The sequence below is a fragment of the Aristolochia californica genome, unplaced genomic scaffold, assembly GCF_029961685.1.
Source record: "Aristolochia californica isolate CCGP_79_NKW_82.1479 unplaced genomic scaffold, dmAriCali1.0.hap1 SCAF_2, whole genome shotgun sequence".
Classification (NCBI taxonomy): Eukaryota; Viridiplantae; Streptophyta; class Magnoliopsida; order Piperales; family Aristolochiaceae; genus Aristolochia; species Aristolochia californica.
In genome coordinates this window covers 48,349,777-48,373,402 of record NW_027181881.1, presented here as the reverse complement: position 1 = coordinate 48,373,402, position 23,626 = coordinate 48,349,777, and the positions used below count along the sequence as shown (strand labels likewise).

Here is a 23,626-nt window from a genome sequence, read left to right as displayed (position 1 = left end):
CGATGACTTTTAGCCAATTCACATACCTCACACTTAAAATCTGAAATAGATAATCTAGCAAATAGTTTTGGAAGCAGTTTCTTTAAATAACCAAAAGATAAGTGACCCAATCTTTTATGCCATAACCAAATCTCATTTTCTGCAAATTTATTCACAGAGAATGTTTGAGCTAACCGGTGAGACCTCTCTGGCTTCATATTAAGGTAATAGAATTTCTCCCTTCTAGTACCATAACCAATTGTCTTCCGAGTTCAAATGTCCTTAAAAACACAATGATTAGGCCAAAAAATCACAATACAATGCAAAGTACGAGTTATTTGAGCCACTGATAATAAATTATGAATGAGGGTTGGAACAACTAATACAGAATCAAGACTCAGATTTTCAGTGAGGGTGATGGAACCTTCTCCAATAACGTGAGAGGGAGTACCACTTGATGTAGATACTATATGTTGTTCAGATGGTTTCATAATTTCAACATTATGATTGTCCAAGGTCATATGATCAGTAGCACCCAGAATTAATTATCGATTCACTATGTCTACTAGGAGTGAAAGTATTAAAAACCTTACCGGATGTAGCAAAGGTGGAGGATTTTGCTACTGCAACGGAAGCATGATTATTTGGTTTAGTGTTCCGTTTGCAAGGTGCTTTAGTAGGATCCCACCAATCTGGATAGCCAATAAGTTCATAACATCTTGACTTTATATACCTAGTCTCACCACAGTGAGTACAAATACGTCCTAGTTTTGATTCATTCGACATGATGCAAGAAGATCGATGATGATCACCCAAAAATATTGGTCCGGTTCGCTTTCTGTTCACTGTGTTAACCTAGTTTGGGTTTGTTATTCCGATTCGGTCAGATAACTGGTCCGGTCCACTTTCTGAATAAGACTTCATAATTTTTTATTTTTTATTTTTTGGTTTCAGTCCGGTCCTGTCCGATTTGGCGACCCGCCAAGAAAATAAAATGCGGGACCTAAGTTAACGGAAGCAAAAAAAACTAAGGTGTGTTTGTAACATATAATGTAGAGATAAAAGAAAAGAAAAAGAAGAAAAAAGGAGGATGTTTTTTTTCTCTTGTATGAATGTTCATGAAAAATGAGAGAGAAAATAGTAGAGAAGTATAGTTTCTCTTGTTTAAATGCAAGCAAAAAATAAAAAATATTATAAATTTTGATGATTAAAAATTTTCCTCTTATTTCTCTTTTTTTTTATCTTGTCTCCAAATTCCATGATTTTTTAGAAAAAGTCATTAACTAAGAGAAAAAAGTAGTTTCTCTCATATTTTCTTTTCTCGGGAATTCAGTTCTGGCTGAATTATTGAACTTTCAAAGGTACACCCTGCATGTGACTTCTCACAAACAAAGAGATGTACTAAAACCAAACGTAGAAAACATTATAAACCATATGATGTTCGGAATTGATCCAATTAAAACAACCACTGAGGAAAAGAAAGAAAAGGGTGGTTGATGAACTTAAAATTGCTGGATTTTCCAATTGTAAATGATGCGAACTTTTAATCTGAAAAAAAAAACATAGTTAATTTACAAAGTAAATAAGATTTAGAATGAGATGTGAAAATAACTAATTGAACAAACTAAATAAGATATGATTGAAACTGAATTGGGAAAGGGAGAATAACTTATTTGAACAACATGATAGTCAATTAAATCATTTTTTCTTCTTCATTTAGTAACATATTTAATATATGGAAGAAGTGGTTAGGTTTAATGATATGACCAACGTTGTAAATACATACTTGTTCTTAATCTTAGAAAAATATAAATCAAGACAAATTATTGTTTACTGTAGAGGTCTGTGAAAGTGAAAAGATTCATGAGACTAGAAATATGAATACTGGAGAGACTCGCAATCAAGTTTCAGTCAAGGTAATGTATCATATGCATGCGTACCGATACGAAGTTACTTGTAGTTGGTAATGGCCCACGTTCAATCACTCGGACTGCTGCAGAGACCAAGACAGTTGCCTTCACCCATCACTTCATAATTCGAGCAGGTGACGGTGGTTGTAGCCTCGACCTTGACCAACCCTCGTTAATAAAGCCCAGGCTCATGTGTTCCTGCCTAACAAACAGATCAGGAGATTACTGAAGCTCTGTGAGAACTGACCAATCTATTCAATGTTCCCGACAGGCACGAACAGTGGCAGATGCACACTGTTTTTTCAACTGTATTCCTCACCTGTTGGGATGGGGGTGTCTAACGGTCAATTTCAGTACAGGAACGGTTGAAAACTTAGATCTCACCTGTATCTGTTTCAGGAAAGCCTACCAGCATCTTTACTGGCCAAACTCTTGTGGCCTATGTTGATCACTTAAATGGTCTCAGGTTAAACGCAGAATTGAGACGCAGACATGTGATGCGAGCACAGCCATCGTCTCTACCAAAGTGGTTGAGCACTGGGACAACGCAGTTAGGAGACTCACTGGTATCCTCAACAAATCTCTACAAACTGCGAAAGTATTTAACATTGTCCTCTATGCTGGTGTTGTTGTTGCGATGGTTTCCCATAAATATGGCAAATGAAATCCCACAAGGACGAAGACTGGATTTCCAAGATGCCTTGATATAACAAATGGCTAGGCGTTATCACTTATATCTAATAATTTTAATGAAGAAATATGTGTTCTTGATTTGCCCAATGTACCTCCATGAAATCTATTATAAGTTAATCTCAAAGGGATTTTTCCTTTATTATTATTCTGAATCCAAAACTGTCATAATGCCCTTCTTATAATTACATTCACACCCATATTAGAATTTGCAATAGTTATCAGTAATTACTTCACCATATACGGAGGGGATGAATTTGCCAATATTACAAAAACTGTTTGCTCTAGTGTAAAGATATATTTTCTACAATGCAATAAATGTTTTTGGAGGGCCACACATTAATAATAGAATGAGATTGTTACTCAACTTTTTGAATTTTAATTCTTCACCAATTAATGGACTTGCAATATATTAACTCCTAGATGAAACAATCAAATTACCCAAACCATTAGATCGATGGACCTGGCAAGGATGGCTCCTCTCCCCTCTGCTAGCATTGACAAGGAGAGTTATCTTCTTCTCAACTTGAGAGTAGAAAAATGGGAGAAGGAGATGTCCAACTACCTCTCTCCTTCACTGCCACCACTTTTTCCCTCTTTTGATTGGCTTTTTGGCCATTAAGGGTGCAAAATGTCCTACATTTCTATGGAAGGATTAGTAAGAGCAATTTATTCATAATATTTCTCAGAGAAGCAACGCCGGGAAGAGGCTCAAGTCAAGTGGGTGTGTTGGGATAAGGTACACTGATGGTTGCTGTATGCATGCGTGGGGCCCTTTTAAATTAGTTTTAATGAGGAGCTCAAGGGTGTGGTAAAATGTCCTATAAAATTCAGCTCATACTCCTAGTAACCATGACATGAGTAAAGCATCATTAGTTCTCAAGAAATTATTTGCATTTTATTGTAATTTTACAACAATTATGTAATCTCTCAAACATATAATTAATAACTAGAACATAAAATAACACTGCAAATCCAGCAGTCCATTTGTTTTTACGTGGTTCACAATCCTTTTGGGAATTTCTAGCATATCCCGCCAAAATAGTTTAGCACCTTGAGGTTCCTCTAAGTTGGGTTGTCCTCCGGTATCTATAATAAATTGTCACTGAGTCTAATTATAACTACTAATCACACTGAGAATTATACCACTCAATTGATCACAAAAGCCAACTCAATAACACACCCTCATTAAAATTTATAGTAGCTAATTAGACTCTCAACCTAGACCCACAAAGGTAGGGGTGGCATCGAGTCAAGTCGAGCCCAAATATGCCTATGTTCGAGCCAAACTTGATTTAAATATTTCAAACTCAAGCTCGAGCCGAGTCCAACCTCGAGCCTAAAATTGTTATCAAGCTCGAGTTTCAACATTCATTTAAAACTTTTCAAAAACTACATGTCTCGAGTTTGAGCTCCAACATAAATTTAAAACTTTTCCAAAAATATGTGTAAAATAAATTATATATAAAATTATGCATACATTTTACATAAAATTGGGCATGACCTCTACTTAAAATTTGGCATAAGGGTAGCATCGCAACGAGCTACGACCGAACCTTCCTATGTTCAAGCCGAGCTTGATTTAAATGTTTCGAACTCGAGCTCGAACCAACCCTAGCCCCGAGCCTAAAATTGTAATCGATACATGTTGACCACGTGTTGTAGTTTTTGTTGTTGAGCTTCTTGATTCCTCCAACCACTTGAAGGTCATCCATCATGCTGGCAGAACTTTGACTATACCGAACAAGCTTGACCAACACCCTTGCAGAGTACCTTATTGCTCAAAACTTAAGATAGCTTCACAAAAAAAAAAAAAAAAACGATCCCTGACCGTCCCGCTCTGATACTAATTGTTAAATAAAATGTAACATACACAATCGCAAAGTTGCTGATCTATTCAGTCCATGTACTGAAAACTAACCTTCACAGCGAGCAAATACACATCCACAAAACAGAATACACAAACAGAGTATGTAAAAAAACAAAACTTGAAGAGAAAGAACCTCCTTTAGCTGAGACGTTTCTTGACTTCTTGCTCGGAGACGGTGACTATCAGCACATCGTTCTCTGTGGCCTCCTTCACTTGAACCACCTTCGCATTCTCCGGCAGCCGGAATCGTCTCAAGAACTCACCACAATTTCTCTCCACGCAGTGCCCATTTTCGTTCTGCTCTCCTCGGTGCCCCTTTTCTGTCCGAAACACGCCCCTTTCTTTTCCCTCTTATTTCTATTTCTACACACTTCCACGATGAAAACAGAAATCTTCCTTCCACATTTTTATTGAGAAGCTCCCGTCGTCTTGGTTTAGACTGGGCTTTTATTACCTTGGACTCATGGGCTGGGCTCCGTAGTGGGCTGGGGTTGATCTCTTGATCTTCCCCTCATTAGAATAAAAGGATCAAAAGGGGGAGGGAGGAACTTCACTTTCGCAAAAATAAACTAAAGTTAAAGGGGAGACAGTACTCGAACTTATAAAGTTGGAATAAGTAATTACGAATGTAGTGATTTAACTATTTTCATTCCATGCTCTATTATTGAACATCTGGCGAAGCAACAAAAAAGATAATTCGACAAATAGCCTTGGAACTCCAAGAATATCAAATCCTATAGAAAAAGAAAAAAACAATCTTAAAACTCAGTCCTTGAAAGTTAATGAAAACCTAACGCCAATACTTTTAAGTTTAAAATTTCAGGTCCCAAATGTATTCGTTTTATTTCATATGAATCACTTAAAACTGGCTCGCATCCATCATTTTCCATGATCAAGGTTAGACAAAGAGAACCAATAGATAAGATTGTTGTTAGTAGGAGAAGTGACAAGAACTGGTTAACATCCTCTCGTAGACAAGTGTTAAATTCTGTCTGAAGCTAATAATAAATACATGTCGTGGAGATTGTCGACCTCTTCATAATATTGAATACGTATCCGAGAAGATAAAAAGTTTATGAACTTAGTCTTTCCTGAAGGGCTCTGAATATTAAGATAAAAGCATTCAAGCTTCTGATCGTATCATTGGCATATAATTATTCATACTGCTGCCCCAATTACGCTATTAAATGCCCTTCATTAAACACTTTTTACTGAGCCGATGACTGGGTTAGGTCTAAAAGTGAAGGAGAAGGTACCCCTCCGTTACCACCTGAAATGTCATACCAAAATTGCGAAAGAAAGGAAAAAAAAAAAGAGATGATCATGATACTCATAGATGATACAACAGACCAACAGAGCTTTTCTTCTGGAAATATCAGACATTTTCAAGTACAGACATCCTAACTATTTTGTTCCAGTTACTTTTATGAGCAAACTGAGAATTAAATTGTAGTTGGAATTCAGTTTTTTTTTTTTTTTTTAACTGATGTAAAAGAAGGGAAGGGAGATTAAGATTGAAGAAAGAAGCATGAATAAGAAAATAGAGCGGGGTGGGCAGTGAGCTTGCTTGCTGATTCGGTCGACATGGGAGAGGTCTCTGTTTACAGCTTGACGACCTCAGGTATGTGAACTGGGTACTTGTGAATGCTGTCCGCCCAGGGGCCATCCACAGGAGGTTTGATTGTGCGGTTGCACTTCCAGACTGCGCTGTTGCATTTGAATCCACTGCCGAAACCGATTTGCCAAATGCGATCGCCCTTCTTCATGCGTCCCTTTGCTTCCAGGTAGTTGAGCTCGTACCAGAGGGAGGAAGAGGAGGTGTTGCCGAAGCGGTGGAGGGTCATTCGGGACGGCTCCACGTGTTCCGGCTGCAGCTGCAGATTCTTCTCCAGCTCGTCGATGACTGCCCTTCCGCCTGCATGGATACAGAAGTGCTCGAACGCGTGCTTGAAGTCGGGGATGTAAGGCTTCCACTTGGGGTTGATCAGCTTCCGTCCGATAAGGCTGAAGAGGAAGAGCAGCTGCTCTGATGCCGGCAAGACGAGCGGACCCATGGTCGTGATGTTGGATTTTAAAGCCTCTCCAGCGATGGCCATCAGATCCTTTGAGAGCGAGATGCCCGAGATACCTTGCGGATCTTCCTCCTCGTAGACGCACCGGTAAGCTTTGTCATCGGCGCCTTTGTGTGTCCTCACCACGTGCACTAGTCTGTACTTAGCCCGCCGCCTCTCGCGCCTCCGGTTGGAGAGAAGGATGGCCGCCGCACCCATGCGGAAGAGGCAGTTGGGAAGCAACATGGAACGCTGCTTCCCTTTGTAGTAGTTGGGGGTGATGATCTCCGTGCTGATAACCAGTGCGTTCGAGTTGGGGTGAACCTGGAGAAGATCACGAGCAAGATCCAACGATATCATTCCCGCACTGCAGCCCATCCCAGAGAGGTTGAAGCTTCGGATGTTGCTTCTGAGCTTGTACTTGTTCACCACCATCGCTGACAACGACGGCGTCGGCGAGAACATGCTGCAATTTACGATCAATATGTCAATGTCCTTGGGCTTGACTCCGGTTTTCTCCAGGAGGGAGTTGATGGCCGAGAAGATCACCATCTCGGCCTCCTTTTTCGCCGCCTCCATTGTGGGGTTGGGGGGTATGTAGTGGTTGGCCGGTGGCAAGTACGTCTCTTCCCCCAACCCAGAACGCTCCAGTATCCTCATCTGGAAGTCCACGCTCTTCTTATCGTCCGGGTCGATCAGCCTCGAGTGCTCCATAAATGTGGCGAAGGGCACCCTGCATGTCACCGGCGGCTTGAAGCAGGCGTAGTCGACAAGATAAACCGGGCGAGGCCTGGACATAAAATAGACGGTGGCGATAAAGACGATCAAGAAGGTTGAGGATAGGATCTGAACGAGATCAAATTCAAGCGATCTCCAAAGGTTGACTATATCCTCCGGGCCCATCCTTAGTACCTCGATAACAATTCCCACCATGATGGGTACGAGCAGGAAAGTCAGAAAATGATTGACCAGGTACTGATACCCCAATTTCACATACTTGAGCTTCACAGAGTTAGAGAAGTCCGGCAACGGAGTCGGCATCTCTCCTTCCTCTGTGCGTCGGAAAGGAGACAGAAGACAGAGTAAAGCGGTGGTGGGAGAAGAGAGTGAGAGAAGAAAGACGAGGAAGGAAGAGAGCAGAACAAATGTTTGTGAAGAGTCAGTCGAGCTGGTTGGAGAATTTAAAGGGTTTGTGGCGGCAATCAATGTGGGCAGATGGCTCAATTAAATAAAGCTCTCACGTCACCAACGCTACCTTAGCTGGACCTTCTTCTATCTTTTACTTATGGCCATGTATTTCATTCGCCATTTTTATTGGTAATATAACTCTCCGAGCTACCGCCAAGTCTACCAAAGCGTAGGACTCATCACCCTCTTAAGTACACCTCAAATTGCTTCAAACAGAAGTTTTCTACTCTTGAATCCTTCTCTTCGGGAGCTTCCAAACTTAAAAAGTTCTGTTGGGACGCTGGGCAGATGGAAGTTATGTTCGTAAAATTCATGACTACCTTTCTGTTGGGACGCTGGGCAGAAGGAAGTTATGTTCGTAAAATCCATGAATACACCATATTAAATGCATATACATTGAAAAATAAATGGATTTATACACAAAGATAACAGTCAAGATATTCATGATCTGGAATCTGCTGTCTGCAGTTCTGCTCGTATTATTTTATACTCATGCAACGAGTTTTCAAACCCAATCCAAGAGGAATTTCTCAGAGTAGATCGACAAGGAACCATTATGGAGAATTGATATCAATAAAACGCTTGATTGATCACCAATCTCAGGAATAAGTTCCAATCAAGCAAGTTGCTTCTTCATCTTAATCAATGTGATCCCACAAGAGAGAAAGCGGTGGGGAAGTATGTGGCTCATACAGGAGAGGAGAAGTATGAGTTGTCACGCCGAATACAGTTTTGCAGCATTGAACCCTTCTGCTGAAATGAAAGCCACAAATTGTGGAAGAGAGTGACGCAGTGGGGTGAGGAAATTTAACTAAAGTGTGCGCGGCCTGGTTTGGTGGGTTTAAAGCGTTGGACGAAGCAAGTGCCGAGCATCACCGCGTCTTTTTCCAGTTACAGAAGATGCATGCAGCCTTCGATCTGGGTTTTTTACGTGTATTAAAATTGATGAAGAGATACAAGAAAGCTAAATTGCTTCTGCTCATACATACCCAGTTTTGAATCATGTCGGTTCTTCATTTGCCATGCTGCGAAAAAAGAGGTGGAGCCACCTGAAATATCTTCTTATATAAGATTTTTGCAACAATTTCCCCGTCAAACTAATATATATTATAATCAATCGTTGATTTGTCACGTAAAGAGTTGATGAGATGTGAAATAAGTAAGCGTTGAAGATGATCTGTCTTTCGTTCTTCCTGAACCATGATAAGAGAACTGGGAAAAAAACCCGATAGTTCCCATGATTAATGAAAATCTTAAAAAGTAGGTGTATGAACGACTTGCTGTTCCAATTTATACAAGAAACAGTAAACTGAAAGAACTCTTTTATAACTTCATTGCAGGCTAAAACTATAATATCATTTTAGGGTATGTTTATGCTGAAATCATCTTTTTATCCGATAATATTTTTTCTCTTTCTAGTCCCAAAACGTAAGTGGATAGAAAATGAGTTTCCTATCGCACTCTCTCTAGTTCCTAACAAAGATGATTCTTTTTACCCACTTCAGAGCCGCAGTATGAGACGTTTTCCTTCCCACTCTGGCCCTCCCTTCCCCGGACGGGGAAAGTCGGAGACCGGCGTATCTCCAGAAGGCCAAGAGGAACCCGCGGCCCATATGTTAATCGGAAAGCCTCCACAGTTGACCCAATTTAATGAAAGCCTCGATACAGGTGCAACAAATGTGAATGATGACCCGAGTATCCCATTCCCACCTGCTTTAATGAACAGCCAGAGATGATGATTTTTCGCCACGTAAGCTGGCGTTGGTTGAGAAAAAATATTATTTTATTAAACAGGGCGCCTAGCCAAAAATTCGGGTTCGAACCAACGCCCAACCACCTTCATTCTGACCAATATTTAATATCTCGTCCTTATCAGTTTATCCTTAATTTTTTTTTAACTATAAGAAAATAATTATTTTAATTATAACTAAAAATCGAAAAGATGTTTTAATTTTGGTTAATTATGATTAGTTTTTATTTTAGTAGAAAAAAACAGGACGTCTGGTGTCCTTAGTTGAAGTTATTAAAAAAAAATTATTTAAATGTTAATAACTGCTGGGGATGAGAAAAGAGGAAAAGAAAATTAGATGTTGAAGAGAGTGGTTCGGTTGGACCTAACTCTTGAATGTGGTGTTTAATGGTGTATGATTTCTCAACGAATTCCGTCCTAATTAATCATTTTTCATTGATTCCGAGAGAATGAGACAAAAAATTAAGTGACTAACATCAGTAATAAGGAGTTCGATGTCGTTTTCTCTACTTATACGTGGTGACATTGCCAAATTGGTTAAGTATTGACATCGTTTATTTAAGGAGTTGGACACACTTAGTCACACGTTGTGCTTTCGGCCTTCTGGACTTCTGGAGGTCTGCTCTCCACTCTTCTGACAAGCATGGTTTCACATCAAAATTTCCCAAGTCTCTTCCACCACCCAAGGGAATTTAACTCATTGCCTTCCCCCCCACCACGTGAATACAAATTCATCGCTCCTAGAAAGATTCAAACATGCCTCGAGAAAAAGGACTCCACAGTAATAATCCTACAACAAACTCCAACCATGATCACCACCCACATTGATTGGTCTCTTCTTCCTCCTCTGTTTTCACATTTATTTCCCCCTTTTTTATTTCTTTGATCTGTACGTGCAGAAATGCGTTACGTGCAGTAACAGGGTGTCTGCCGGTCAACAACCTTCCAGATTAATGGAAAAGGCAACTTCGTGTTCCTGCAGTCTAAACCATTATTTCATCATACACCCACTGGCAACTGTACACATGGAAGAAACCAAGATCCCAAGGACGAGCATAATCCATGAAAAAGTCTCAAGATGACCAACAGAAACACAAATGTGTTGAACGGGGTTAAACTGGCAAATTTATTTGCAGCCACTGTATAAATTACAAAAGAGACGAAGCTCTTAGGCGGGCGCCGGCAACTTAGCACAATTAGTAACAGTTGAGAGAAGACAGACTTGGGGAGCAACACAGAGATAAGAGCAAAATGGGGGTAAAATCAATTACAAATTTGATAACCAATAAACGAATAACATTTTAACAACACTTGCATCATGTATTTATACAGCCATCAACTCACTCCCTAGCTATCCTGTGCCTTTGCTATCTCTAATCCCAGATCCTGGAGCATCAGCATCACAAGCAACTGCTTCACTGTTCACGATGACCATTTGATCGGGTACCGTTAAGAAGTATGTAGACATGGCTTTCCTAAACCTCTTTTTGTATTGTTTCGGAGAAACAACGGTGGGGGATGCATTTTTGCGACCCCCAAGAATACCAGATGCCTTGACCCACGTCTCCAAATGCTTGTCCCATGTATACTGCCTCATGAAGTCTATGATACCCAGAACAAGCTCCTTCCGCTCTTCATCCACCCCCACAAGCAATGAGTAATCCATTACATCAATCGACTGTCATTAACAAATGCAGAGGCCACGTAAGTACGGGCGCAGTCCCAAGAATAATTTATCTGGAGACGTCCACAAAATTCCTAACAACCTAACACAAAACTCATTTAATCTAATTGAACAAAAAATATTTTATGATACATGTAAAGATCGATCGGATGTTGATTTGAAGGACCACCTGTCTAGCTTGCACAAACAGCTTGAGTCACATGATCAAACAAATGATCCTAGTCCCTTCAGCAAATATCTAAAGGTATAAATTTCCAGGATCATTTGTTCCCATTGCTCCACAATTCTAACTTCAAATCAATTTTGCTGCACCCGATCAACATACATGTTTCACATATCCATGACAAGAGTGAAAACATTAGAGGATTGCCCCATTCTAAAAAAGGGGGAGATTTACCGCCAAAAATGACGTGTCATTCCACACTGCTCGTTCTAATGTCCGCTTTGCCTTGCTCCGAAGAAACATTGGATTTGTACGCAGGGCTTCCAAAAGATTTAGATCCAGCAAAACATTGTTGCCACCTGTTGTATCTGAATTGTAACGAGAGCGTGCTGAACCCTTAAGGTCATAAACACGTGAGATGCTTCTCTGAAAGAAGAGATTCTCCATGACCATCAAGTCCATCTTCACTTCTTTTCCTCCTTTCAAATGCTTCACAGTTACCTAGAGATACCAAACAAATCAGTACTGTCAGAAAATTCTATGAAAGCTTTGTTGCAAAGAGTAGAGAAAACGCAATATTAACATAAAATGAAGCAGTACTTGTAGAACCTACCCATGACAGGTTAGAAAGGAAATAGTGGTGTTATTGACGTGTCCACTACCATTGATCAATCACACCTCATATAGGGGAATAAAACATTTCAATGAATCGCAAGATTCAGACACTTTCACAAAAACTACTAATGCAGGATGGATCCATAACAGAGCACAGGTTGAAACCTATACTGTCAAAACCGTACTAGCCATCAAATGTGAAGGGTGACTGATACCAACTGGGTTCAATTGGTGACTGAGCTGGTACAGCATCACCAATTAAAAATAAAAAAAGCGACCCAGAAAGAAGAACATGAATAACATAATAATACCAGAAAGGCCTCACCACAGTGGGAAGAGCAGACGTCCCTTCCCCATGCATTACACACAACAAGTGGGAAGGGTACGGAACAAAAACAGATGGTAGGGGGAAGAGGGAACTTCCCTTATCCTTCTCCCTCATTCTGCACTAAAGGGAGAAGAACCCCACCTCCACCCATCACATGGAAAACGGTCAAGCCCCCCTCCCCCTCTTTCTGCACAGATCGAGAAGGTACCACTCTCCTCCCAACCATGATGTAGAAATAGATGGAGGGACAATCTGATTGACCTAGCTTGTCAAACAGTAATTTTGAGATTCCACAAACCAAAGAAGGGCCCAGTTCAACTTTCTGTCAACACTGGCTAAAACATTTAAATATAACAATACATCAAGGCCACTATGATCTCCAAGAAATAAACTACAGGGTCCAGTACTAACCTGATAAATTCCAAGGACCTTCGCAAGACAAGTGGGGCAACCAGAACTCAGAGAATCCATCAAATACTTGAAATACTGGGGAGCAAATTCCTCAAAAGACTCCAGTTCTGTCTTCGTGACTTGCTTTATTATAAACCTCTCATCCAGTGTCTTCGCAAAGTAAACATTACTCTTTCCTCCTTGCGCACTCCATCTTTTGCAGCGACTAATGGACCTCAGGAAGTCAACTTCACTTGGACAGCATTTTTTTCTCAATGCATCAAATTGCTTGGCAAAGTAAATAGTCACTGAGAACTTAACTTTTCCAGAAGGCAAAGAAGACTCATCCCCAAAAGAAATCCGAACATGTGGTGTTCTCTTAGAATCTGGTAGCACATGAGCCCCTCTCATCAAAGATGCACCATCAGATCCATAACTTCCATAGCTTCTAAACTGCAAATCATCTGAGTCCACCGAACTAAACGATTGCCAAGCTGATAATGTGGAGATACCACGATAGGGGCCTAATACATGCCCAAGATCATCCTCTCTGCTAAAATCATTGTCATTCCAAATTTCATGCCCCTCAAACCTATCAGTCATGTAATCCATATACTCTTTGGAGCTAAGCGCATAAGCTACTATACTGGTTGGTTCGTTGTCGTAAACAGCAATAACAACATTACTGGAGCCACTCAGAGGCAGAAGCAATCGAGCACCATCACTTACCATGCAAGAAGTCAATGAGACAAAGAATGGAGTATAACCGAAAATAAAGTTCAACTTTTGGTTGGCCAATGGAGAGGTCTGAGTGTAGGCCCTTCCTCTGTTTAAAATTGGGTCATGCACTAAACTTCCAAAATCTCCAGAAGCATGAAAAGACCTGACTGATGACAACAAATGCAATGACGCTGGAGATAATCCTTTATGAACTTTATCATGAAATCTCAATCCAGAATCAAATGAGTGCACTCGAACTGGAGCCATAACTCTTCTGTGATGTAAATTCTCTAAACATTTCGTTGGGCTCATGGAAGCTGCTTCAGCCTCATTAGGTTGCCCTGAACCAGTCCAAGCCAAATCTATCTTATCTGAAAGGTTTGATGCAGGGGAAGGCAAGCTATCCAAAGATTTGTTCTCAACAAAAGCCTCACAACCAATTGTTTCCACCTCTTGAATAGGAATTTTCACTTGGAAATGTTCGTTTAACACAGGCTCTGAGAGTTCCAAATTACATTCATCTTTCTCTCTTGACAGAACTTGTTCATTGGAATTTTCTATAATGGGCAAAGACTTGATGTCGTTTTCCTCTAACCCACAGCCAGGACTGCCATCAGAAGATAAGGATTCATTTTGAGACATTTTCAGTTTGGAAGATGCAATGGCTTCACCCATAGAAAGAGGACTTTTTGACTTGAGAAATGAATCCAATAAAGAGAGCCGCCGGTCCCACAGGTATGACTCAATGAGGAGGCAACGCCTCACACGATTGAGCTCCAAAATATCTGAAGCCACCGGGACAAAGTCTGAATAATCCTGGGCAGCAAACTGCAGCAATCCCTGTCACATGGATATTACAAACCTGTAAAAATCCCTTGTCCTTTGTACATCAAGCTATAAAAGAGAAATTCACATTCAATTGATACTTACTTCATATTCATTTCTTTCCTTCTTCAACATATCTTTCAGCTCATTAATATGACTGAGGGTACTCGCTTTCGAAGTTTCAAATCCAGACATCACAAGCTTCTGTTCAATGCCTTGAAGTACATCAAACACCTCAGCATACATAAATTCCATGTTCTTCGAGACCTAAAAGGAAAGAAATACATAAAGTAATACTTGAACGTTCCTTTAATATGACATTAGAATTTCTGAAAAACTAATGGCTCGCAAAGGAAATTGCATGCATATGATGGGTCAAGTATGAAATTAAGTGCCACCATAACCAAAAAATGGGACTAAAGTGACTGATTCGAAACAGGGTCTCACCACAATGCAAAATGCCACAGACATGGAAGGCCTATGACACAATCCAAACCACAAAGTAAAATTGCCCTCTAAACACCTCACCTCTACAGCTTCTGTTTGAATCCATTCCTGATGACATTGGCCATTAAATTCCAAAATCAGAGGTGGCAGATGAACAGAGAGAATGTCGATAGGTGAGTAACGAAAGAACGCCACCATGCTCCCAAACCTAAAAATTAAAAAAAAAAATCCTAGTATCAAAACAAAGCTATAATTTTGTCAAAGCTTCTTCTTTTTTTGCACCTACATCATCAAGATGTCAAGCATGCTGAAGTTGGACTACCATACCCATAGTAGCGAAGACAGTCCCTCTGCAGTGAATGACCACAACTAGCAACCCTATTAGCAGTTGCATGATTTGAAAAACTTAGCTCTAAAAACTTGCCAAAGGAAAGTCCCCATGCTGCATCTGACATTACCACCCTCCTAGAAGCTGGCGGAACACCATCTTTAAGGGCACACTTGAGGCACCTATGCCACATCCATATTTTACCATCACGTTCACCCGGTAATTTCAAAGACGGGAGACGTCTAACATTTATCGTAAGACTCCCTTGCTGGTGTGTATAACACCTCATGTGAGCTTCTGCTGGTTCATTACAAGAACGACAAAACGATCTCTGCCATAATCAAGTCGAATTTCCAGACAATCAGCCCAAAATTAACAGACATGAATAACTAGAAACAAAGATCACTACAAGAAATAGAAACTATAAGAAGAAAAAAAATAAAAGATACCTGATCAAATAAGTCATCCCTCAAAAACCTCCCAAGTGGCTTATCAAAACTTCCATAAAATTTTATTCGAAAAAGTTGAGAGCGCTCACAGACAGTTCCTTTTAGAACACAACGACTTGACAATGACACTAAGATACTTTGGTTATTGTCAGCTGTGGTAAAATACTCAGCAGCAGATGCTTGATTATCTTGAACATCGCATGCTTCCACAGCTGGTCCATGATTACTTAATGTTACCTCCTCCTGAACTGGAGTTTCAATAGGCGGTGGTTTCGTGAGATTTTCACCAAAAGAAAGCAGCCTCCCATACTGCAGCTTGCCCCATTGTGATTTGAAGTTTACATTACCATCAGACACCAAATCTACAGTAGAAAGAGCAAAATGCTTATTTGATGCTTCCCATTCCTCTAGCTCTGAACCACTTTCAATAATCTTCCCTTCCTGCGATGAAATGTTAGAGGTTTCCAACAGATTCAATGTCCCCAACTTGCTCCCGGAGCAAACACCTAGGGGCTCATCAACCATTATTTCACCAGGAGGAGAAACAGATGCTTGAGAAATCATTGAAATTGAACAATCACTAGTCTTTAGCCTTTCAGGTATAGCAATTGACGGTTTCAAAGGTACTTTAGGGAGGCTTGCACCCTCATCTGCAAGAAAGGATGTCTCAAGAGACAGATGGTATGCTGCAAAAACCGCATACTGGACCACATGTTTAACCTTCTTCAGTTCTTCAAGTGATTTTCCTCTCAAAAGTACCTAAAAGGGAAAAAAGTACACCAAGTTGCTCAAACATAAATGCAAAATACAATGAAAATAAAACAGCAGGATGTGATATAGATTAAGGAACAAATTTTAGTAAAACAGTACAAAGAATTGTCTGTAATTAAGTAATGAGGCCTTCAAATTCAAGTTCAATATCTCATCAAAAGATACAATATGATTTCTAGGTCCATGCTACCATTCACTGTTGTAGAGAAGTAAATTCAGTTTTCACAAAACACAAGGATTATGCAACTCCAAAAAGTGTATAGCTCCACTTTCGAAAAGAGACAAATTTAAGCTTACAACATTAAATATGTTCAAATACCTCAGAAGTTATTAACAATAAATGTTCTACTTAATCATTATGAATAAAAAAAAATTATTATTTAAATCCATAAATATAACCAAATAAAAATAAAATTGGTGCATCTTGTAAATCATTAAAAACAGAAAACCTCATGCATCCAATGGATACAAAAAATAAGTCTTCACTTCCAAGCAGCACTCAGACGCTCGATTCCCTGTTAAAGTTTAGTTAGAAGAGAAAGCAAACGAGAACGTATCAAACAAATCTACAGTTAGGATGAATAAAAAGATACACACACACACACACACAAACATAAAGAGAGGGGAGAGAGGAGAGGTACAGAGAGAGGGAGGGAGGGGAGAGAGAGAGGGAGAGAGAGAAGGGGAAGAGACCAACTCAAGTTCAGCAAGCCTTAGCGGCACCCAACTTTTTTCTTCCTTAGAAAAATCACACTATTTACGAAAATACCATTTACTGTAATAGATTTACAACAATAATGATATCTTTATTTTATCATTAAAAATGATAAAACTTTAAAAAAATTATCTAAAATGAACATCTATAACAAATGCATGAGATAAGAAATAAATCTATAACATGAACTAATTCAGTTTTTGTTATTCAATTTAACTTTTATAATTAAATTAAAAATTGGATGAAACTAAAATATCACATCCAAGTATGCACCAACTCCTTACCTTATTAACAATAGATGCTCTGCTTAATCATTATGAAAAATGGGGAAGCAACCACAATAACAAAGCCAGCACAAGTGAGGAAGCATAAAGAAACTGTATAACAAGAACAATGGAAACGCAAAAACCAACACTACAAGAACCAGATTAGCCATTGAAACAATAGCATGGCCTGCTCTCATTATAATGGGTAAATGGCTGATACATTTGAATCGATAGACTATTCATCTTCACATTCTTACGCATGCTAGGACAGTATAGCTGATAGTTCCTAATAATCTTGTTCAATGTCATGGCCGCAGAACTTTCTCAAGAACTTGAACCAGGCCGGTGTCACCAGATCTGTATACTGGTTGAACCAGCACATCCAACCTGGTCAGCAGGTCGATCAGGAAGAACCAGATTTGTGTCTGTGACCAAAAAGGATCCAGATCAACCAGGAAAAACAGGCAGTCCTGTCCATTGCTCATCATTGCTTTATATAATTATGAAGAAAGAAATAATATAGAGGAAAAATGAAAACCATGTCCATTTCAAAAAAAATGAAAACCATGTATCTGTGCCTCAATGCCTATGTGTTCAATGAGGCTACACTATACGGTATAAGAGTATGTCACTCTTACCAATGAATTAATTTGCAAGATCAGGGCGACATTATTTTAAAACTAATATTTTAAAATCTATGTTCATAAATGACCAGTACAATATGTAAAGCACAAATTTCAGAGTACATTACCGTGCACCCTAGACGCCTTGGACAGCCTTCAAAAAACATCAATGTTTTAGTGGATCGCTTGTTTGGTTGATTGACAGCCGAAATTTCTTCAGTAACTTTTTCCAAACGAAATACTTCACAGTGCCCCAATCTAGCAGAAGCAAGATTATCAATGGATGGAATAATTTGAGCACCAGTACACCTGGCTATGCGCTCCAACAATGGTCTCTTAACATTCAGCACCAGAGATATCTCTTTTGCCAACAGGTACTCTTGAGCATAAGAGGACACACTTTTTTCCACTAAAAGAACGTTTGGACGATGAGCCTCTATCTTTGCAACTGCCATCTTGAGGTGATCGATCTCCTACAGAACAAAACAACAAGAATTACTTGGATGCATATGTGTGTGTATTTATAAGTAATGATCATGAATCAGATCAGCTACAACAAGCCCACAGCTGTGCAGCACCCATCCATTCACATCACATGCAAAGAATTGGAGAAAGATTAAGTACCAGAAAACATTCAGAAAGATATTGCAACAAATTTAACAAAAGACACAAGGCCAACAGCTCAGAAACCACCGTCTTAGATCAGATGGCAAGTCCGTTTGACTTTTTTTTTTTTTTGCCAGTTCACAAGCAAATAATACAGAATTATTTGCTCAGCAAGGCTCTCTAGCTCACTGAATGATTTGAATTTAATTAGTACATCCATGGAAGAAAATAAAATAATAGATAACCTGTTGCAGTAATGTATCCATAGATGCTAGCTGATTTGGAACCCTCTGGTACTCTAGTGCACCACCCAAAAGTAGTAATATAGGATTTCGGTATTGTGAAGTCATTCTCTTGTGTTTCACATTTTTGGTACAAACCACCCCCTTAATAAGGGTGCTGCCAAACACAATCACCCGGTTAGTAACTTGATGAAAATAATTTGTTACAGAAAGGGAAACCAACCATCATGAGAAGTCAAACATCATCAGGCCCCACCTTTCACATGGATCTCCAGATGCCATACATTTCACTTTCACATAGTTCCCAGGGTCCATGCTTCCTCCCCGACTAGTGTCTGGTCTCATGAAATTTGCAGCTTGTGAAGCCAAAAATGAAACTATCTCCAACCACTGGCCACCACCAATCTCATTTCCTATGCAGATGCCTTCTCCCTTCAATAACTGTAAAACGAGAGCCCTAAAATGCCCATGCACCACGGCTCTTAGAGGTTCTTTTTGGCCATCATTTGGTTTCTCCTTGAAAGAGAAGGCCTCACTGCTAAAGCTACTTGATGAGAATGTGGCACTGGAATCCCCAATTTCATCATCCTCGTCATCATATTCAAAAAAGTTATTCTCTGCATCATCATCCTCATCTTCGGGAGGTGGAGGGAACCATATTAACCCATTGCTTTCGAAATCCAATGGTTGTTCTGCTCCTTGGCTTTGATTGTGAAATATGGATAAATCAGTACTGTCATCAGTGGGCTCCATATCCTCGGGATCATTTTCTTGCCTTCTTGAAAGGTCGATAGATTCTTGATTGAGAAGAGGGTCACTTTGCAAACTTGGGCTTCGCACTCGCTTGGGATGCAGTGAGAAATCAGTTCTGTTAGGACTACCAGTCATTAATGAGGGACTATCCAAGGGACTGGAAGCCACTGATTTGCAATTATCAAATTCATTTCCTGCGTTTATGCTACTGGCATCTGCATCAGATACATCTTGTGAATATTCATTGGAAGGGCTGAAGACACGCTTCCGGGCATCATCTACATCTTCTTCATCACTCCTAAATCCAAGAACAGGCAAGTTCTTATCAAACACTGAATAGGATTCAAGAATAGACAGGCAAAAAACTCAAATATGTATCAACATCGTGAACTTGTAACATTAGAAAAGAAGGTTACGTTTTGAAAACCTCATTTGCCATCGGCACCATAGCTGCCAGTATATAAACACACAACCACAAGTAAATCTTCCACAGGATGGCTAATTTTCAATGAGAAAAGTATTACTTCATGTATTCACAAAAATAAATTTGAGTCCTAGAAATACCAAATCCTACTTCAATTGGAGTTCATAAGTCTGTTAATCAGAAATTGAACTATTTGGAGTCTCTTCGGCTTTCGAGTAGAAGAAAACATAAAGGGTTAAATGGAACTAGGCCGAAATGGGAGCATTCCACAGAAATTGCATGTATCCTAAACAGAATCACTAACCTGCTAGCAGTGCAGCGAAATGAAATTGGTGACAGAGGATCGATAGATGATGTTGCACAGCTAGTAGGTCCCCCAGAAGAAGATCCTCGGTGGGATTCAAGAAAACTTGCCAGCTTCGCAGTCTGTAATCGCTTATTGTTATATTTTTCTTGCGCAAAGTCAAAACTCTGTCCAGGAGACATTAGAAGATCCAATTTCTCATCAAACTCTGCCATTGAACTCCGCCCAATCGCCTGAAAACAGAATTTGCAAAATTTTAACTGCTCTCTGTCCTCTCCATGGGACGAAATACCATTAGGGTCCTGCATGCATTTGGAACAAAAGACTCTGCCACAGCTACGACAATGATGCCGACGATTTAGGACAGAGAATCGTATGTCGCACTCGTAACACATTCTGCAACTATTGTCAGGCATCCAGTACTCCTTGGAGACGCCAGATATATCGCCACCACCCCAAGAAACCCAGGATCTAAGCTTTGCTATCAGATTAGGAATCGAGCTATCGGGTATTCCCATAGACCGAAAGTTACACTCAGTTACTGATACTACTGACTAATTCTTTCTGTAGCACACTCCTCAGGGATTTGAACGGAGAAAAAGCTAAAAAGGAAAAAATGAAAGTAGAATACAGATGGGAATTCTCGATACCCAAGAAAAAAATAGTGGGAAAGAGAGAAATGTATCCAGTATCCCACCCACAGATAAAATTGGTGGGGGCGTATGTTGACAAAGAAGAAAACTGAAGAGGGACAAACACAATCTGGTATACAACAAATGAAAAACCAACAACGCAACAACTACCTCCAATCGGTTACCAAGTAGAGGATATGGTTTCACAGTTTGTATGATTCTTTTTTTTATTTTTGCAATAACTGTAATTTATAAAACAAAATAGGAGAAAAAAAAAAAAAACAAATCTCCACCTGAGAAGCACAAAATATCTCAAGTTGGAAGGGAGTCAACAGAAGACAGTTTAGAAGCAACAAAACTACCGAGCCGATTAGAGGCGAAGAAACCATACAAAACAGGGTTTCTGGAGAATCCCCAATCTATTTACAGTTACAGAGTACAATACAGAGCCGCTGCCTCCCGGAAATCCAATAGCCTCTTCACCTTCAGTCCAATCGCCGAATCGGCGGAAGCATCCGAATATCATCTCGAGCAGGTGAAACTCCAAAAAGGGTTCGAGATCTGGGGGAAATCCTACAAAAATCTAGGTTTTTGATTATCGGCCGGAGATCTAACAAAAAACCAAATCAAAATAACCCTAAATCACGGAGAGGAGGAGGAGTAAGAGTAGAATGGAAAAGGATTTCTTCCCGTTCTGCGAACCGGCGCGTCTCCCGAACGGTGAACGTGGCTTGGGGCTCGCAACACTCATGTCTTTCCCCGAAGCGTCACAGCCCAGACTTTTTGATTAAAAAATGGAAGAAGCGAGAGAAAGAAGGAAAAGGAAGGACAGGCTCTTATATGTTTCGGTGTACGCTCTAATACTTGCAGTCGAGCAGGTCGCGGGGCATCAATGAGCTGAGCGAAGTAGCAGCTGTGTATGCGCAGCGGAGGCGAATGGCTGACGAAAAATGGTTGTGGAGAAGGACGCTGAGTTGGTGGAAGGCGGGGCGCATCCGGAAAAGGATAGTGGGAATTTTGGCGTGCCAAAAGCGGCCGGAAATGGAATGGGTCACGTCCCCCGACTGAGACCCTAGACTCTTTTTCTTTTTCCTTTTTATTTGTTTTCTTATCCTATTTTCATTTTTTATCATCTTTTATAAAAAATTTATACATAAATTAAGTCTTTACTCGCACAGGCGTGTAAGATACGTCACTCCACGAACAAGTGATGACTGTACAGTAGAGTCCGGCGCTATTATCTACATTCTCAAGTCAGCGCTGTGTGTGGGACCCAAATCCAAATGAACCACAAAACCAACCATGTTAATGACGGTTCTTAATATAAAATCAAAGCTAAAAATTTTACCTTTGTATTTAATGACGGATAAGTGGATATACCAGATATTGTGGTTTAGATTAATTGTAGGAGTACCGAAACGATGTTGACAGGATGCGAGACGGACGTATTAAGAGTAATGATTAATTATTCCACGTCTTTTATTGTCAAATAAAATACCAGGGGGTGGGCATGGGTCGGGTCATAGTTCCGGTTTACCAAAACCCGAACCTGATCCCCAGGCAAAAGCGTATATACGAGGGGCCACTCCGTTTTTGGATATCCATGACGGGCATAACGTGTCCAAGTAAAGAGCCCACTTTTTCAAATTTATCGGGTACGATCACACGAATCAAAACAAGACTTAGAAAGAAATGGGTCAAAGGAGGTACTCTCAGCCGTTGGATCTTTTATTTCAGTCCTTTCAGCGCGTGTACAAATCGGAATTCAACGAAAGAAGTGGGCCTCTCTGTACCAATTTATCGAGCAAAGGAAGAGAAAAAAAAGAAAAAAAAAAAGGAGCGCCGCCCATGGCTTATGACTTATGAGGCATGACTCACATCCATGTGATCAAAAGCCACATCAAATTTCGCTCTCTAACAAAGCGTAGACGGTGACTCACACTCTAGTCACCCTCGACAACAATTCTGTATCTCTCTCTATTTCTGTCTCTTTCCGTAACCACTTATAAGGCAAATCTTCCTTCCGTCACTAACTCCTCATCACAGCCCTACATGTGTCATCATACTACACCAGATCCAATCTCCCAGAAACCCGGCCTACTGCCAATTAAATGCTCTGCGAACGGCGGGTCACTCCTACTTCTTTAAACCCTAATACGATGATATTCATCAAAATTTAATGACCATCTTCCTCACGAGTCACGACCAGATTGAAACCGGGTGGCCCAATCAGGCCGGTTCCTTGGTCCACAACCAAATCGGTGAAAGAATACCATGAAATGTCAAGTTCACGAAAACTAACAAATGGGGCCCACGGTGGATTCTTTATTGCCGAAGAGTCCAAAGGAGAGACATCAAGAGGTGCCTAACTAAATTCTAGGATGCTGACCTAAAAACTAGTCGAGCGGACCCCATCATCATCTATGGTTACACAAAAAAAACGCTTTAAAAGTAGCTTGCCTAGACGTTGATCAAGCTTGGAACATTAGATTCCGCTCACGACAATAATGCATACCTCATCGTCGGCTGCTTTTTAGACGGTAGGCCGGATTTCAGACGTGGCTCGTAAAACCCTGAAATTGTTCCTCTCATGTGCCACAGATTCCCATTCTTGAATGATGCAATTAAATTGTGTTAAAACGTGATTAGATTGTGTATTCCCAAATTTGAATGAGACTGACTATTAGGTTTGTTCTTCTTGGCTATTTAATACTAAGGAAAAGGAATATTAATCTGAAGCACCAAAGAGAAGATCACCCATGCCCTGCCCGTCAAATGTTCGACGAAAGTTCCCAGAGACACTGAACATGCGGTTCCAATTTGCTTTCCCTTTTGCCAAAAAGCCAATTCAAAAGGCTGAAAGAGAGCAGCAGCCCCGGGAAGGGCAGTACATTGGTGCTTTA

General features: G+C 40.2%; 2 protein-coding genes across 2 annotated transcripts; both read right to left on the bottom strand.

Moving 5' to 3' along the window:
• Positions 1-5,751: 5,751 nt before the first annotated feature.
• On the bottom strand, positions 5,752-7,650 carry LOC137955701 (3-ketoacyl-CoA synthase 6-like). Its single transcript, XM_068802776.1, has one exon. The coding sequence runs from the start codon at positions 7,539-7,541 to the stop codon at positions 6,051-6,053; it is 1,491 nt and encodes a 496-aa protein (XP_068658877.1). The 5' UTR covers positions 7,542-7,650; the 3' UTR covers positions 5,752-6,050.
• A 2,890-nt stretch (positions 7,651-10,540) lies between these two features.
• LOC137957371 (putative 1-phosphatidylinositol-3-phosphate 5-kinase FAB1C) lies at positions 10,541-21,724 on the bottom strand. Its single transcript, XM_068805139.1, has 11 exons — positions 20,092-21,724; positions 18,867-19,661; positions 18,614-18,767; positions 17,891-18,235; positions 15,388-16,146; positions 14,938-15,269; positions 14,692-14,818; positions 14,269-14,430; positions 12,640-14,178; positions 11,520-11,786; positions 10,541-11,116 (listed from the first exon to the last, which is right to left on the bottom strand). The coding sequence occupies exons 1-11, from the start codon at positions 20,607-20,609 to the stop codon at positions 10,790-10,792; spliced, it is 5,325 nt and encodes a 1,774-aa protein (XP_068661240.1). The 5' UTR covers positions 20,610-21,724; the 3' UTR covers positions 10,541-10,789.
• Between the last annotated feature and the right edge of the window lie 1,902 nt (positions 21,725-23,626).